General features: G+C 43.1%; 1 protein-coding gene across 1 annotated transcript in view; it reads left to right on the top strand.

Annotated features, from left to right (window-relative positions):
- LOC119377643 (type I phosphatidylinositol 4,5-bisphosphate 4-phosphatase-B) overlaps positions 1 to 13,995 on the top strand; it is a 30,774-nt gene extending 16,779 nt beyond the window's left edge. Inside the window, exons 4-8 of the mRNA XM_037647023.2 lie at positions 2,640 to 2,742; positions 5,516 to 5,565; positions 7,671 to 7,761; positions 8,265 to 8,319; positions 12,239 to 13,995. Coding sequence (XP_037502951.1) covers positions 2,640 to 2,742; positions 5,516 to 5,565; positions 7,671 to 7,761; positions 8,265 to 8,319; positions 12,239 to 12,324 — 385 coding nt within the window. The 3' untranslated portion in view covers positions 12,325 to 13,995. The remainder of the gene's footprint in view (positions 1 to 2,639; positions 2,743 to 5,515; positions 5,566 to 7,670; positions 7,762 to 8,264; positions 8,320 to 12,238) is intronic.
- The last annotated feature ends 3,846 nt before the right edge of the window (positions 13,996 to 17,841 follow it).

Here is a 17,841-nt window from a genome sequence, read left to right as displayed (position 1 = left end):
AGCCCATAAGCGTATGATCCATTTCCTCGGGGTCTCAGTAAAGTTCTTCGCCCCCCCCCCACCCGTCTCTTTCCCACGTCAACGTATGTTATACAGCATGACGGGAGAGGGAAATAGCGACCGGGCGTCACCCAATGCAAATTACATAACTGGTGGGCCGTTTTAAAGATTCCAACCCATTACAAAGGGCTGAGCCATAATTCTTCATCGTCATCAGTCGTCGCGTGAACAAAGTGCACATAATGCCTTACAGACGTGTAGCTGGTGCCTCGCTTCTGCGCAGAATGACGAATAATGGCTTAGTAGGTGCTTCCAAACTTCACAAAAATTGTGATTTATGGCGTAGTGGGTACCTTTCTAGTGTACTTGTATTGTAGCCCCAAGAGAGCTTAACGGGCTCTAGAAACGCCGCTCTTCCAGCTTTCGCTGTGACTGTGCTGCGGTTTTAGCGCAGGCCTGGCGTTTTTTTTCTTTACAAAACAGTTCCCACTTTTCAACAATAGATCATTACTGCTGTTTAGCGAAGCTCAGAGAAGAAAAAAAGACGTGTTACTGTATTTTCTTGCTACTAGAGATGTCCTTTGCGCAGTGGCCACCACGCTCTGGAAACACAATGTTTGACATTTTCTGTTTTTCTTCTAATAAAAATGATGCAACATGTTTTTTCATAATATCATTCTGCAGTCCTTTGAGAACATTTTGGGGGACTTTGAACAAAATTGAGATTGGGTTTTTTTTATTATAGATTTTTGAATGGAGGAGCACTTTTCTCTTTTTGGTGTTTCGAGCATGAAAATTTAGTACTTTGAAAATTATTAGAGAAATACAAATGCAGAGGTTCATTATTCACATAAAGGCCTATTCATACTGCAAATATGAACAAGCTAAGATGTTCACAGAAGTAGCCATAGCGTCCCAAATTTGACTGATTTTCAGAAACGCAGCGTTTTTCGTGAATTTTTAAAAATACATAATTTACTCAGAATTCCATGAAATGATAAGAGCTATTTCCTCTTTACTTCTACTTCCGCCAAAAAGAAAGATATTTGTAATATATAGCTTCAGTGGCTGCCAGCATGGTTCCAAAGTTACGAAAACGCATTCTTCGTAAAATGGTCGTCGTCAACCGGCGACACTTGTCGAATTTTGCTGTGTTGAAAAAAATTTTTCTTTGAAAACGAACTGCGATTTCGTGCTGTGCAATCATATGTGCACAACATACAAAATTATCAGGAAAATCGGAAACATCAAATATACACCCTTTTTCGATCTTTCGTGGAATCGACCGTAAGGGTACACCCGTGACGAAGCGACATGGTAGCGCACGAATACACCAAACTTCTATGCAAAAATTTGGACATACGACATAAAAACAGGCTGCACACATGTTGAATCAAAATGGATTTACACTCGCGGTCATCGTCAATCCCGGAAGGTCGCTGTCATTTTTATCAGAATCTGAAGGAATTACTCTGCCATAGAAGCGTTTAGGGCCCGTTTCCATTTCTGAGGAGAATAAACCCCATGTACACGTTGTTCCATTTGCGCAACATAGCAACGTTCGGTTGCCAGGAACAAACTATTACTACATGACAATGTTTTTTTGGGATCTACACAATCAGGAGGATGTGTAGCAGAGCTTAACAAATTTTCCTGCGCTTTATTACATTAGGCAATGCACTTTGACAGTGCACTTAAACTTAACCTGTATCGCTGCACGCTGGCACATGCTACGTCTGCTGTGGATGTTTTTGGAATAGTTGCACGGGATGAGCACTGATGGCAGCACAAGATGTTGCCTTTTTTGCAGCAATGTTCCGGAAATGCAGCAACGTGTACAGGCAGCTTCAAACAGACTTTCCTTTTGTGTAATTGCAATTTTTTGGAATGTTTTGTAAACACAACTGTCCAGTAAAGGGTTCAGTTGTGTATACACTGTAGAAAAGGCCATGGGAGAAGAATAGCTTAGGTGTTGGAACGGGCACCAGTCATCCATGAAGCTGGCATGCAAGTTTCACAATTTTATCATTAGAAGGCACCGCAGGTCGGGGGTCGTTGATGATGCCAAAGAACATGGCATTTCAAATTGCACTGTCTCTGCTGCATTGAACCAAGAAAACTTGTTTTCTTAAAATAAGGGCTCCATTGAAGGCAGTAAGACATGCTTCACACTACACATCAGTGACCATTGAATGAAATGGTTGCTGGCTTGTGGCCTAAATTTGTGTTTCCGACAAATTTTATGGCCTTCTAAGGCACTCCTCACCTCTCATAATAGGGCAATCAGAATGTGTTGAAAATCACTATACCATTGTGTTAATGAAGTCGAGGTTTTGATGGAAGCCTGTCTGGCCGGGAAGTAACCTCATCAAAAGTAAAAGAGGAATACTGACCAAAAAAAAAAGAGAGAGATAGAGACGTTTTGGCTTCCCTGACTGGACCCTTGCTCACAATCTGTCTTTTTAAAACTTTTTTGTGGTCGGTATTCCTCTTTTACGTTTTATGACCATTTTGTTACTTTTGAAATATGGTTGATATTTAAAAAATATTGTTGCATTAAAGTTGCCATAGATGTAACAAGTGGTGTCAGGTCTCTGAAAGTCCAAAGTAAACTTTTAGCTTGTAATTCCTCATTACAGCCATCGAATCATCAACTTGGCTCCCAGTACGACCAACATTCCTCCTGCCTCTGTGCCTGGACTTTGTCGAGTATCCTGCGTTCATTGCCAGCAAACTTTTTTGGTGAGTGGGCCTGTGTCATACTTTTGAAATGTTGTGTGGCAAGCTCCATCAGTATGCTTTCTCCAGGGTGGCCTCTGCCCCCTGTCTTATCTTTTTCATCTGTTGCTCATTCTTTTATCTGTCACTCTCCTTGCTTTGCAGATGAGAGTTGAAATAAACAAAAGCACTCCTTTCCCTAGCGTCACCTCGTGATTGTATTGAAATGGCTGCACATGAAAGACATGTAGCTGTTGCTTGGAGTGACAGTGGCTCTTCTATCTCAGACTATGAGCCAAGATCAGATAACACCTAAGCTCAGAGCAAGAAGCTGACAGTTTGTTGTCCGAGAAAAGGGCAGCTTCATTTGCAAGGTTTTCTGACCCTGACATGGTGGTGCCATTGTGGAAATGCACACATACAGAAAGCAGTGGCGTTTCCTCTCCTTTGTTTTGTTTTGAGTATTTCATTCCTCTCTTAGATAGCAATTTCAGGAAAATGCTGAGAGTCCATTTTCCGTAATCCACATTCATTTTTCCCTTTTACATAACCAAAAATGAACTATCGTTTTCATCTTTATAATGTCCACAGGAAAAAAAAGCCCAATAGCTGCAAGTGGTAATGTTCTTTATCCATATAGTTCTTCACTCAGCATGCCATTTTTATTAGGGACATTAGGTGCAACATGTTAAAAAAAGAATGAAGAAAAGAACTATAGTGCTACTCAAATACTGGTCTGAATGATGTGAACTGGTGTTTGCCGAAGGTGCATTGCCAAGTGTGTTGTGTATGCCTTCAAGACGTACTGCTAATCAGTGATGCAGTGCATGAAAGTGTACACACGTAAATGAAGTGAGCATGTAATTACCTTCTGCTGCTTTTTACCTCTGTAATTGCATAATTTTAAACTATCCCAGCAGAAATTTTTAAGATAAAACATTATTTGATACTTTCATTAAGGTGTATATTCAGAAAACTATGCATTGGATCACCTAATTTTCCTTGGGCCCTCAATGCTCAAAGTAATTACAAACTGTCAGTTACCAATTACTAATTACCCGTGACCAAGTGGAGTGCAGACTTCTCAGTACGAGGAAAAGCAGGATGGCTCTTATAGCCTTGTGTAAGCGTGCGCATTGTTGCAGTGATATGTCGAAGTGATGTTGTTTGCCTCAAATTCGAACAAGTCTACGCCTTGTTGATGCTGCAGGTCTTTATCATATGTTTTCCCTGTTGGCATAATCTTTTCCTTAGCTGCATTTGAATTTACTTTTGCTTTGCATATTGCTTTGCATGTACCAACTGATATTTTATGATGTTGCTGTCAGGCCTTGGTTTTATATTCCCTAGCAATTTCTGTATTGCCACAAGTTTCAAGCTCTGGCTTGTGATTTTCTGTGTTTTCAACCATAGAATACGCTTCATTTGTAAGCTGTAAACCATCCTGAAAATAATTGCCGTTTTTTTTTTTACACATGCATGCCTTGTTTATTAGTTTTTTCTGAGGTTCTTGAAGCCTTAGGAGTGCTGTTTCTTGGACGAGTTGGAAATTCATACTTCGAAGGGTAGTGCTAGTGGACACGGACTAAAGGAAGACACGTGGACACACAGACGGAAGCGCTTCCATCTGTGTGTCTTCCTCTGGTCCGTGTCCGCTAGCGCTACCCTTCGAAGTATTCTTGAAGCCCTTCCAACTAAATGCAAACAGGCTTACTGAACATTTTAATCGCATCCTTCGCAACATGATATCCATGTGCACTCTGTATGCAACTTGTATATGACATAATAGAAGCTAAGAAATTTTCAAAGGAATGTATGAAGCTTGCAGTTTAAGGGGGGACACTGCTGTTCAAAGTTTGTTTAAATTCTTGATCAATTTTGTTGAAACTTGAGTTTATATATGTCTATGTGCTTATTTCAAATGTGCAATTATTTTTCTAGTACAATATGTAGTTTTTAAGGTAGCAACACTTCATGTGGCTTTTTGGGAGCAAAATTTTTTCCTAAACTGAGATGATTATAGAGTAAATCAGCATACCACAAAAATCTGAAATGAGAACTGTATGCAATGTAAACTAGAAGGGGTGTTATAAGTTCATTTGAACAAATGTTATGGTATGTTCAACATTCGCTAGGGAGTCAATGTCAAGCTGGTATTTCGCTCACATATGTTCAATATGCCATAACTTTTGTTCAGATTGGTTTAGAATATCCCTCCTTGTTTTATTACGTGCAGTTTTCATTCAAGATTATTGTGATATGCTGATTTAAGTTGTAATTCTCTCTGTTTAGGAAAACTATTGCTCCCAAAGAGGCACAGGAAATGTTTGATATTTTGAAAACGACACATTACGCTAGCAATATAATTGCACAGTTGAAACCAGTACACAAATATACATGAGCTCAGCAAGTTTCATCAAAATTTATCAAAGATTTTAACAAAAAGTTCTAAAGGGCATCTTATGGTTTGCAACGCATGTGTTTAGTCAACAAACATTCCTTCACTCATCCGAGTTTCACTAATGTAAAGAAAAAGTCATGGAACATAAACACACTCATTCTATTTTATATAATGCATCAGTATTGGTTTAAAACTTGTAATCTGAGAGTGATTTCTTTGTGCTCTTCTTTGCTTTGTAAAGTTTGCTTTAGCAGAGGCCTTTAACAAGGAACTCTGGCTTTGGTGATGACTCGATAACTGTTGGTTTGTCTATGTATTTTACTACACTTGTTTTATGTGAGCCTGTGCCTGCTTTCTCATTTCTTGCTGCTTTCATTGTTTTTCCTTTCTTTACAGTTCAACACACTGAACAATGCTCTGTCTCGATGCCCTCACTGCAGAAAAGTGTATGTCTTAAGTTTTTCGTTCCTTTTTTGGCAAGCGTATGACAGCGCCAGTAAAAAAAAAAAAATAATGTGTGCAGAATCGGGTGCTGTTGTATATATAAAATTATTGCAGTGGAAACTATTCGGTGCAGGAAAGTCAGTGCATAGTATTTCATGATCTTGAGACTTGTGTTACCTTGTATTTTTCAATGCGCCGTAATTTTTTAAACATTTCTGTTACTCTAAGCAAGCCTTGATAATGACAAAGATTCAAGACTGTAAGCTTAACTTTTGTTGCAAACTAAGTCACAGTTGCCTTTCATCAGCCATGAAATTTGATCATGACACCCCTAGGTCCGGCTGTGACTGTTGGCTCACAGAAGCATGCACGTTCTCGAACGCTGCAAGTCTTAGCCCATAAACACACCCAACACAGGCGACAGCAAGATGTTGTGTTTGTCAACAGTGCAGCAGTACATATTGACTGCTGCTTCTGCACTGCCCACATGCACACTGCCTATGTATATATGCACTGCAGGAAAGCTTCAGCAGATCAAAACTGCAATACGTAGTTATGCAAAATGATGGAATTATAGTGCATGGTCTTCTACGGAAGCATACTTTTTAGGAAGAGGACAAAATGTTGAATTGATGTATATTACACCATGTATATAGTGAGCTTCAAGTGCATAAATGGGAAAGTCATCTGAACTGCTTCTTTTTCTGCACTTCTATTTTCTCTTATAAGTCAACCTATCCCCGAAAAAATCATTTTGCTAGCACAGCTGGCCATCTTATTGACATTGTAGGACACACATGTTTCACGTTAAAGAACCCCAGGTGGTCGAAATTTCCGGAGCCCTCCACTACGGCGTCTCTCATAATCATATCGTGGTTTTGGGACGTTAAACCCCAGATATTATTATTATTATTATTAGAACACACATGTTTAATAGAGCAAGGTGCTTTGCTTTATAAAACGCAGTCTATGTGACAAACACAATCTATGATTCAGTCATACATTCTAGATTTAACTGGCCCAATGGTCTGTCAAGTAAATGCATGACAGCAGCAAGTTTGTCTTACATGTTTAAAGGGACCGACAACTGGCCAGAACGGGTGATTAGATCCTGGTGGAAGTGAAAAGGCCGTGAATTATAGTGACAGATTCCAGAACACTTTTCGCGATCTGAGTAGGATTTATATTTTTAAATCGCGTTTAAAAGTAACAAAAACCGGTATGTCGAGCAGCCTAGCGCAAGCGCCATGAACCAGACGTATGCAGTCTTAAGCACTTTGTTGTACGTAGTCTAATGCTTTTACACGCACCACAACGAGGGCTGAAAATTTGAATATGTATGTTATTGTCAATTCCCGTTTGTTTCTAAGGTAAAAGAAGTAAAGCATGAGATGCGGCGCTGCTTTCGTGGCTTCCAGTGAAACGGAGGCTGCGGCGCATGCGCGCGGCGTCCGGCGGCGTTTCCCGCGTAGCTCGACTCTCGTCTGCTCTCGTCGTATCGGACTTTTGGAGAGTAGCACGCGAGTTTGCGCTGCTGCTCGCAAAATGCCATCTACTTACTGTTCTGTGGAGGATTGCTACCACTTCATGAACAGCACTGCTGGTGTATTTTACCACTTGTTTCGTTTTCGAAGGCTTAGCTCGGCTTGGCTTGACTAAAATGTGATAAAGCGACCTGTTTACGGCCAAAGTACTTCTATAAGAAGCCCCAGAAAAACGCTATAACTATTGTAAAATAATTTAATAGGCTAGAAAGCAGTAGTCGCGGCACCGCAGGCTTTGCAAACGTAACATTGCCTTTTCATACTTAGGGCATAACTTGTCACCACTGCTGGCGTATAATCGCTATCGCGCTCACCTCTCACTGTTTGCAGCATGTTATATTAAGACTGCATAATCGCTGCAGATCGAAAAACTCTGATTACAAATGTTTTACGGCGTTCTCCGCGTTACCACTCCGTGATTAGAAGCTCTGACCGGTAAGCTACCCATTGCACTCAAGAAAACGGGTACCACAAAAGTTGGTTGTCGGTCCCTTTAAAAGTAAAATTGTGCCGCAATCAGTTTGCATGGTGCCTGCTTTTGATATGCTGTTTCTTGTGGATAGATCATCTGTAGGGCCGCAGTTCGCCCGCACAAGAGGAATTTTGTCGCTTATCTTGGCTCTGGTTATCTTAGCCATCACACTTGGAATCACAGTAAGTGTTCCACTATTTTTCTTGTGAAGCTTCCATGAATTTAAGCTTAACCGAAATTAAGAGTTCCTGCTTGATGACTAGGCTAGTGAACAGTGCTGTTAAAAGTCCCGCTGTAGTATCTTTAATATATAGTAGCACATTGAGTACATTGATAGTGATTTCACATATTGTCGCACAAGCATGTTGAATAGACAAAATTGATTCGTGCGGATAATTTCACTCCAGAAATGCAGTGGGCATTTGTATTCTAGGAATGCGTTTGATAATGCCTAATGTGACACACTGTGTATTTGCACTTCAACAAAGGGGTGTGGCTTCATTTCCTAGCAGGGCCTCTCTTTCTTGAATATCATTACATTGATAACTAGTGCACATTATTCTCCTTTGTTTATTCTGTGTGCCTGAAGAACTGTTTTCAACATATTATAGTGCAAGTACAGTGCTTTTCCTTATTGAAGTTTTGAGGGTGGGATTTAAATTTGTTTTTTCTTTGTTTTTCTCAGCTTGGGACATACCAGTATGCTGTTGAAAAGAAGGGTATTTACGTTGTCTATGCTTGTGAGTAGTCTCCTGCTCTCCTTTTCTTTGTTCCTCGCCTGTTGCACACAATGTCAATTCCAGCTTAGTTATTTGTCGTGCTTTGATAATACATTTGGTACTGTTTTTTCTTGTATGGTGTAATTTATATATTGATGTTTATGCATTTGTCTGGCTTGTCACAAATGTTCAAGTGAATTCATGCATAATGTTTGATATCTGCAAACATTATGTGCATGAGCACATAACTTTTAGGGGCACAGCCCATAATAAAGAAAGGTAGGGCATAATTCACTAGTTAATTTGAAGAGTGCATGCTATAGCAGTGTTTTTGTAGGAGTGCCTTGCACTCCATTCTATGCCACCCTAGTCGTCCATCATTCTCGGCTGGCAGATCCCTTTGATAATGCTGACGCTGCGTCACTCTGATCACTGAGAAGTGGAAAGCGTAAAAAGGAATGGCATAGGAAAGGATATCGCCGCTAAATTATGGCCCTTGGAGGGAAGGCTGACTGTATATGAAGTTAGGAAGTTCAACTTTCCTGCGGAGCCATATTAGTGTGTGAACCGCTGCAGGCATTTATAACGGCTTATTGTTTATGGTGCAGTTGCAGTCATTGGATCTTTAGCTCTGCTCGAATCAGGATTTTAAACTCAGCATGAACTTGAAGAAAAAATAACCTTCCTGAACTGCAGTTTTAGCTAGCACTAAATTTATGACACTACCACTGCACCGATTCTGCTGAACTGTGCCAAAACGTGATCCCTGGTACATCCGGCTACATTTCCCCAAAATATGGTAAATCTTTATCTGCCGTGCACTAAAGGGTATGCTCTATATTTCAGAAACAAAGCTATCTCGTTGAGCACTAGTAGCTATACCACTTTTGAAAGGGGCATCACACGAGCTGTCGGATTCATGGTGCACGTGGCAGTCTGAGCCAAGCCATGCTAGGTTATGCTGCTGCTACAGTGTCTATACTGTCGCTGTGGTCATAATTCGTAATGGTCACAGTGATGCATTGCCCATTTTTATTATGCAACATTGGTGCAGAACCTACAGTAATCTTTATTTGGTGATTTACCTGTGCTTGCATTGGCGAGGACTTTGCAAAATTCCCTGGTAGTACGGCTGGTTACAAGTCCCATGTCTTCATCCAAGACATATTTCTCCTTACTGGGTATATATTCCAAATGTTTTAGCACCATTGAGCTGAATGTCCTACCACATTCCTCCTGTTAAAGCTCCTCCGATTCTATACAACCGGCACGATGCGAGGTGTTGTTAGTGACCTCGTGAATGTGTCATAGCTGTCTGTGAGCAAGAGCACCTAGGAAGCGGTGTTGTTCATGGTGCCAATTTGGAACTTCAAGTTTCGCCAGTGTCAGCAGTTCTCCCGCTTCTGACATCAGCATGATTCCCTCTTAAAAAGAAAAATTACTGCTCCTTCAAAGAGTAACATTAATTTTGAAGCAATACATAAAAAAATACTATTTGAAAAACGTGTAGACAAAAGCGGGATTCGAACGGAGGCGATACACTACCACCGAATCACGCACTCCGTGTTCGCCCGCTGTTCAACCAAAGCCGAACGGTGAGAGTGTTTAACCACCGCACATGTCTTTCGAACAATTCCCCTTCTTGCGTAACTACCGCATGTGTATGATAACTCAACAGGGCATGTTGCTAAGCTAGTTGATTCGTTACTTGAGGTAAATAGGTGTGGTGCTAAAAGGGTGGGGACAAAGTGAAAACACGAACCGACATACACAGGTGCCCGTGTACGTCGGTTCGTGCCTTTACTTTTGTACGACGTGCAGACAACACACCAGCATTGTGTCGTCTTTCTTCCTCTGTCCTTGTCAGTGCATTTGGCTGGAAACCCTCCTTACGATTTACTTTTGTCCCCGTCCGTTCCGCGCCACGCCTGTTTTCCTCAAGTACCGTATTTATTCGAATATAAGCCGATGTTTTTTTCGAAAAAACGATGTGCGAAAGTGGGGGGTCGGCTTAGATGCGAGTGTAGATTCGAGTACAATGATTGAGTTTTTTTTTTTCTGGCCTTGCGAATTTCGGGGGTCGGATTAGAATCGGGGGCCGGCCTAGATTCGAGTAAATACGGTAGGATAACTGCTGCTCTGCCATGGTTCCGTCACTACAGTGCAGCTGTTAAAGCGATTGGCCCCCCCGATTGTATTCGCTTCCCAACTTTCCGAGTCATCACTCACTGCATCAATGCAGACATGATCATCAGTGGAGGGGACAACGCAGAAGTGTACAGAAACAGAAGAGGCATGTTCTCAAAAACCTCTCGCAAGAAAGATCGTCACCATAGTTGCCAGAACATGCTTTTTGCCTGTCGCAACAAGAGAAAATTACTTAAGTGGAGAAGGCTGTGCACCTATCTTGCAAAATAGCAGTGTATATGTTCTTGCTTGAAAGCGAGTGTTTAGTTAATATTTTGCAGCTACCCTCGAACCCAGATTTGTGAAACACGCACCTTACCTTACTAAGATGGCCCTTTAGAAAGAAAGGTTGAAGGAAGCTTTTTGAATATGCTGGCTCCTTCAAGAAGCTCCTTAAGTTAAGAAGTCGTGAAGGGCTGCTCATGTAAGGCAAGGAAATGGTCCTAGGTGAGGAACGTTTCCGAATACGGCCCTAGGTTCATATGGATTTCTCGGAAGTAAAAGCTTCTTAGTTGACAAAACCTTCATCCTGGTCTGGGGTTCAAACCCGGGAACGTGTTTCCAGGGCGGTTGCTCTATCAATTGACCTAGCCAAGGTGTGCAGGCAATTGATAGTGCGAGGTCTACGTAATAACTCGAAGCACATAGACACTGAACACTGTAAAGCATTTGTGTGGAATCCTGCAAGGTGCAGAAAAGTTTTTTTGTTGTTGTTGACTAAGAAGCTTTCTTTTCTGAGAATTCCGTATGGATTTCGTAGTAGGTTTTTGCTACAAGTGGGGCGGATGGCAATTTTCCCTTTCACAACCCTTGCTCCACCTTGAGGGTTTCGCAAAACTGATTTGCCAGCTATGAGGATATGCAGAAATTAAAGCTTAGCAGATATTAGCTACATTCCATATTGTGGTACTTGGACTTTGCTTAAAAACTTGTGAAACGTGGAAATTTTCTCAGACGAAGCATGGCAGATGTACCTCTGCTGCATTTTCAGTGCTCCAGTAGCCATCTTTGGCTAAAGCACTGGAAGGTACTCACAAAGGCTTGACTCACTTGAGAAGCAGCATGTAAAACAATGCGTGAGTGACATTCAGGCATGTACGCACTTGTGTATGTTTGTTCACAACGCAGAATTAAGAAAGTGTATGCATGAGAATTTGCAGATTGAATTCATGCAACATAAGCTAGTTTGCATTGACATACAATCAGTTCAGTATTATAGCCAGAAATTTTGGGGGGGGGGGGGGGAGAGGGGTTAAACCATACTTTATGTATGTATGTACGTGCATTGTATGTGTGTGTGTACGTATATTCACATGCAAGGTGGGGGCCACCTCCCTCCCACCCTCTTTAGCTGTGCCAAGTGAATCAGTTGGCTGTGGAATCTGCATTGAGCAGCAACCCTGTGGTAGCAAACACACCTTGATAGTGCACTAGGCATATCTGTGGAATTTTTTAAATGTTATGCTGAAACATGATACTGCACCATTCTTATCACTGAAATTTTCATATCTATGATATTGTAGAGTGCAATTCATTTTTATATGAAACTCTTTATGAAGATTTTTTGGAACTGCATGATTTATATGTTTTCATATTTTCCTTCGTGATCTAAGAGTGATCTATTACTGGTATTTTCAACTCTTAAGAGGCTTGGTAAGTTCCTGCCTTTGTTATTGAATTGTATTTTGTATATTATCGAGTAGCACTAAACAAATTGGTGTCTTTCCCTTTTTTTTTTAATCTGCATTTTCAGGTGGCCTGATTGCATTCCTCCTGTTCCTGCTGCGCTCCCTTTATTACCTCACCATGAGGGTGTCTCATATTGAAGAGCCTGCGTGAAGTTTGAGTAATCATGGTGTCAATGACAAGGCATTGAAAGCCTTTTGAAAGTGGCTGCACCTTATGCTCTGGTATATTCCTCCAATAGCCCCTTCATCCAGGTCTGAAAGCTGGAAGAATTTTGACACTTCTTTTCTTGTCATTTTTCTTTGTGTGTGCTGCAATTGTGTACATAATAACATTTGCCTTTTTAAGCAGTGGTAAGGTAGCTCTGTGGTGGGCATTTTTTAGTTCTCGCAGAGGCCCCAGATTGAATGTGTGTTTGTTTTGTGACATGTACTGCCTTTTCCTATGTAAAATTTGCTTTGCTATTAATTTTTGGACTGATTGTTGAATGGGAAATAAAAGCACTGAATTTTTCCCGACTTTGTAGTACAGGCATGGATGTGACATGTTATATTTTGCTTCCTTTGACCAAGTGCTATAATGTATTCTAGCTTAACGCAATGCAAACCAGTAAATAGTGGCGTAGTTACATGCGTTGTTTGGACGGGGCCAGATTCTGCTGAAATCGCATTAACTTTAGTGTATCATGGCCCAGTCATTAAAAATGGGATGGGATGTAACAAAGGGACTATCTAATTCTTCAGGCTTAACTTTCCGGTACCAAGAAACAAGCAAGCTAGTAGACTGATTTTGGGGAGAATGCTTCTTCAGAGAAAAGTAAAAAGAATTCCGTTCCTGTTGTCTGTGGGCCCTTCTCAATACTTTTATCGACTTTAAACAGGCCTTATAACTTGCTAGCTAGAGGTTGTTCCTAGGCAGCATTGTTGAAACACGATTAAGAATATTGTAACTTGTCTGACTGCTTGTTAACCAAGAACATCTCATAAGGCCAGTTGTTAACATAGATATATACCTCTCCAGTTGACAAAATGTATGAATTTTATTGTTTTTAAATACTGCTGTGTGGCACTAAGAGCAAGTCATTTTACATGCATTGAATAGCCATATTGTACTCAGTCACATTTCTGAGATTGTATCTAGTTTTGATGACATGACCGCGGCACTTTGGGTCCAGAAATTTGGTACTATAGTCAGTGATGTTTGGTGTGGTTTGTTTATTCTTTGCTATTGTGTTCTGGCTGTCATTGGAAGACTGAAGCGTTGTTTTGGCTCTGTGTATGACAGAAAAAGAAAGTATGCCTTGAAACTGGTGCTATGGAGAGTGAGAGACTGTCTTACTAGGGTATCATCATGGATGTCAGCTAATTGTTGCACATGTGGAGAATGCTGTATGTTGTGGACTGAGGACTGCATGGTTTCTTGACAGCTTCTGCATGAAAGGCATGAAAGGCCTAAAGTACCTGTCGGGAAAATAGATGATCTTGTGCACCTGTACCTTCGATGCATGAAACTGCGGTAGCAAAAAAAGCCCTTGTGGTTAGATTATTGTCAAAGAAAGGTTGACGCTCCTCTTTGCAGGAGAATGTTCCATCGCCATTTCATAATGCACACTGATACCCAGGTCACGTGTAGTAGAGGTTCCAGCTGTGAATTTATTTAGAGCTTTTTGGAAGTGTTTTATTTTTGGCATGGCAAAAAAAGTTTTGTTCTTTATCTGGAGATACATGCTTTTTAGTACATATTTGCTTTTTTTCTGTGCTGTATTGTATCAGTACATATTTTTAAATAAATTTTCTCCAGGCTGTGTGCTCTGCTGAAGTTGGAGCACTCGAGTGTTTTTTATCTGTCCACTGGATCACCACGGCTGCTGCGCTGAGAGCCTGAGATGCATCAAGCTTGCATAAAAAACTTAAATGATAGACTAGGCAGACTAAGACAAGGCTACTGAAGTGTAACTGAAGAAACAGTTGGGCCAATTGGTGCACTTCTACTGCCACATAATTTCTGGTGCAAAAACAAATGAATTTTAGCCTTTCCACTCTGTGAAGGTGGATGACCAGCAAAGCTGTTTAGCGCACAACGTATAGGTGGCACACAGTTTTTAACAACGGTACGAACTCATTTAGCACTTCGTGCACGGTCTTCATTGGTGTTTGCATTCCCTTTGCTCTTCCCTTCGTCTTTACCTGTAAGCACATCACTATTCGGGAGATTTAACTCTACTTGGCCTTGCCATAGCAACTGCACAACGTAAATGTAATGTGTGGCTCGGCAGCTGCTTGTTCCATTTATTTTATTGTGCTCCAGCGCGGATGACTACCGCCTGCTCGGGGAGCCGGAGGAAACTAGCTTCGCACATGATTGGAGCGCAGACGTTTCTGTTGACGCACACGAAAAATGCATGGAAGACTAGTCATGCATAGCTTTGCTGTAAAGAGAGGAGACAAGATAGTGCTCTAGTCTTCATCTCTCTGTCCTGTCCTCTCTCTTTTACCCACCAAAAAAATTTGATGCAAGAAATTGACACATGACGCAACTGGAGCGAGGTTTTTTTAATCTCGTCATTGCATGAAGCAGAAGCTGGAATTGAGTTTTAGTAGTTGCCTTGAGCACTGTTTGATAAAAAAATTCAGTGACATAAAAAAAAAAGTTTACAATTTTAGTGCTTGGATTTCTTTTGAACGTGTACAAATGGTCTTTCGAAGCTTGTTTCACTATGAATATGGGCTGAATGGGTAACGATGGCACTTCTTGTAGCTCCAGCCAACGTTTCTAGAACTACTTCGTTCTAGAAATGTTGGCTCCACCACTGCAACGTATCTCACCTCCAAGCACTTTGCTATTTTATGTAATTGTCGCCTATAAAATGGCGCATATGCGCTTTTACTATGCTCCAGGAAGCATATGGCACAGGACGAAAAAAAAATTTTTAGGTCATATATAATAGGCAAAGATTAAAGTGGCCAGACGTCCTGATTTAGGCGGGATGTCCCGGTTTCGGGGCTGGGGTCCTGCTGTCCCACCAACCTGCTTGCGGGTTGGGGTTTTGTCCCGCTTTCGGCCAAAAGCCGGCTCACACTCGTGGTCAGCTAGCCCGGCCACCACACCCCTTTGCTATTCTCTACTATGGCTATGTTGTGCTTTTTTCTTTTTTCTCTATCTCTCTCTCGTGTTTTTTTCTTTCGATCTTCCTTTCTCTTTTTCTCTGTCTTTTTTCTCGTTCTCTCGCCCATAGCAACGCAGTCATATGGTTAGACGAGTGGTGGCGACGCTCGCCTTCGGACCGTGGCGGGTTCTAATCCTGCCTCGAAATTTTGTTGCATTTTGTTGCATTCTTCTCCCCCTCTCCACTTCCGATCTCCTCATCCTTTCATTCCTCCTCTCCACTTCGTCGAGCTTAGTTTTCGCTTATCGCACGCCTCCCTCCACCTTCCCTCCTCCTTGCCTCAGCACTTTATTTCACTAGGCCTTACTCTCTCCCACACCAGGCTCTAACCTTCTTCCCCACCGCTCTCCGTCACTATTCCTCGCTCCGCGCTCTCTCTAATGTCGTCGCTTTCCCTCGCCCCTGCTGTACTTTATAGTGGGACTCGCCAAATTCCTGTGCCGCGTACACGCCCGAGTTTTTGCGTACACCACGCGGACTCGCTCCAAACCTAAAACAGCTCCGCTATTAAAATGGGATTTTCGATTTGAGCTATATGACGTTCTTCCTTCCGTCAATCCGCAAACCCCCGTCCCGATTTGGAGTTTGCGGAATATGGTCACTTTAGCGAAAATGGCTGATTGAATTCCGGGGCATTGCAAGTAATGCCTCAGCCACCACACAAGCACGAGAGCTTGCATAAATGATGCAGTTGAAAGCGCTTGAGCCGCGCTTCTGCAAGGGCCGCAGAAGATGGTACCATATTTCCCCTTCCTGAAGAAACGCCTCTTTCTTTTACGTAACAGCTAGGTTTGCGCACTTTGCTTTATCACATCATGCTACTTGTACCGAAATTTCCATTGCCAAGCCCAGCATGACGAAAGCGGCGACGTCAAATATTTGGTCCAAGTAGCATGCATGATGTAAAGCAGAGTGCACAGGCTTGCTGTCTGGGAAGCAGTGGTTGAGCCCGGTCGGCAAGACGCTGCTTCTGAGCGTAGAACGTACTCGCTTTGTTCGGAACTCGCTTCCGCCAACGTTTTTCCTTTCGAATTCATTCACTATAGAGGCGATTACAGAGAAGTTGGGAAGCAAGCGAGTTGTTGCACGGACAAGGAACGCGCGGATAGCAGGAGGAGCAGGTGAGGAAGCCCAAGTTGGGAGCGCGGCTCGGCGCCTGTAGGGGAATGGGGAAGGAAATATTAGAAGAGGAGAGTGGCGTCCATAGTTCAGGACGTGGCGGGCAACCTCAGCAGGTTGTCCAGGCCATTGAATATTTGGGTGTGGCTGTCGGTAGGAAACAGGTCCCTCCGTGTGGCCCGCGGATAGAAGCTGGCGACGGAGCGAGGCGGCTTGTTGAGGTTGAAGCGCGGGGCATACGCACAGGGCGTGTTCGCATGTTTCGTCTGCCCCGCAGGCAGTGCATGCAGGTGACGGGGCCCTGCAGGGGCGTAGCCAGAAATTTTTTTCGGGGGGGGTTCAACCATACTTTATGTATGTTCGTGCGTGCGTTTGTATGTGTACGTGTATATATACGCAAGCAAAACTGAAAAATGTCGGGGGGGGGGGGGTTTGAACCCCCCCAACCCCCCCCTTGGCTACGCCCCTGGGGCCCTGCCAAGTCGATGGTGCCAGGTCGCAGACCAGGAGCAGCCGATGCGCAGACGGAGGAGGAGTTAGCACTTCTTCCTGGAGAGGATCCCCCTGTCTGCCAGCCAGGCTGGTAGTGTGATTCGCTTCTTTTTCCAGTGCGCCTGCCTGCTCATTTCCCTGGATTCCCTCGTGAGACAGGACCCAGTGCAGGTAATCATCGACACCACTGGGAAGGAGGGCGTGCTGCTTGGTGGCGAGTAGTTGGGCTCCGAAGTCTGCCCGTTCCGGGTTCGCCACGGCCGGATAGCACAGGCTTGCGGGCCCCTCTCCAAAGAATTTGTCAGTACTAACTTTATTCCCCTATCCCCTCATGCAACACCTGGTGTGCCAGCGTGTGTTCCGTTTCTATGTCAAGGTGGAATGGTTAGGGCATCACAAGCGGGAGGTACTGGGATGTACTGGGTTCGATTCCCAGTGCCACCGGGCACCTAAAGCCCCTCCATCGCGGCGGAAAACGCATGGAGGGGCTTTACGGCCACCCACCGGTTTTTCTGAGGAGAGAGGTACACCAGGCCAAGGCGCTCCGTCTTGTGGGCACTGATGCGATCGGGGGTTGCCCATAAGACCGGAACCAGCCAGGCCTCTGGGAGGAGTCATGAGCTCAGGAGCCGGAGCTTCACGATTACAACAACGTTTATTTACATGACTATTTGGTAGCGTGTTTCTGGAGCGTCTCGACGCTCGCGTTATAAAGCCTTGTTCTTCCCGGCAGATTCCCTGTTGGCAGGGGCGTAGCCAAGGGGGGGGGGGGGGGTTGGGGGGGTTCAACCCCCCCCCCCCCGAAATTTTTCAGTTTTGCTTGCGTATATAGGCACGCACACATACAAACGCACGCACGAACATACATAAAGTATGGTTGAACCCCCCCCCCC

Source organism: Rhipicephalus sanguineus, chromosome 1, assembly GCF_013339695.2.
Source record: "Rhipicephalus sanguineus isolate Rsan-2018 chromosome 1, BIME_Rsan_1.4, whole genome shotgun sequence".
Taxonomy (NCBI): Eukaryota; Metazoa; Arthropoda; class Arachnida; order Ixodida; family Ixodidae; genus Rhipicephalus; species Rhipicephalus sanguineus.
The sequence above is the reverse complement of the archived record's forward strand: the minus strand, read 5'-3'. Positions and strand labels throughout refer to the sequence as shown.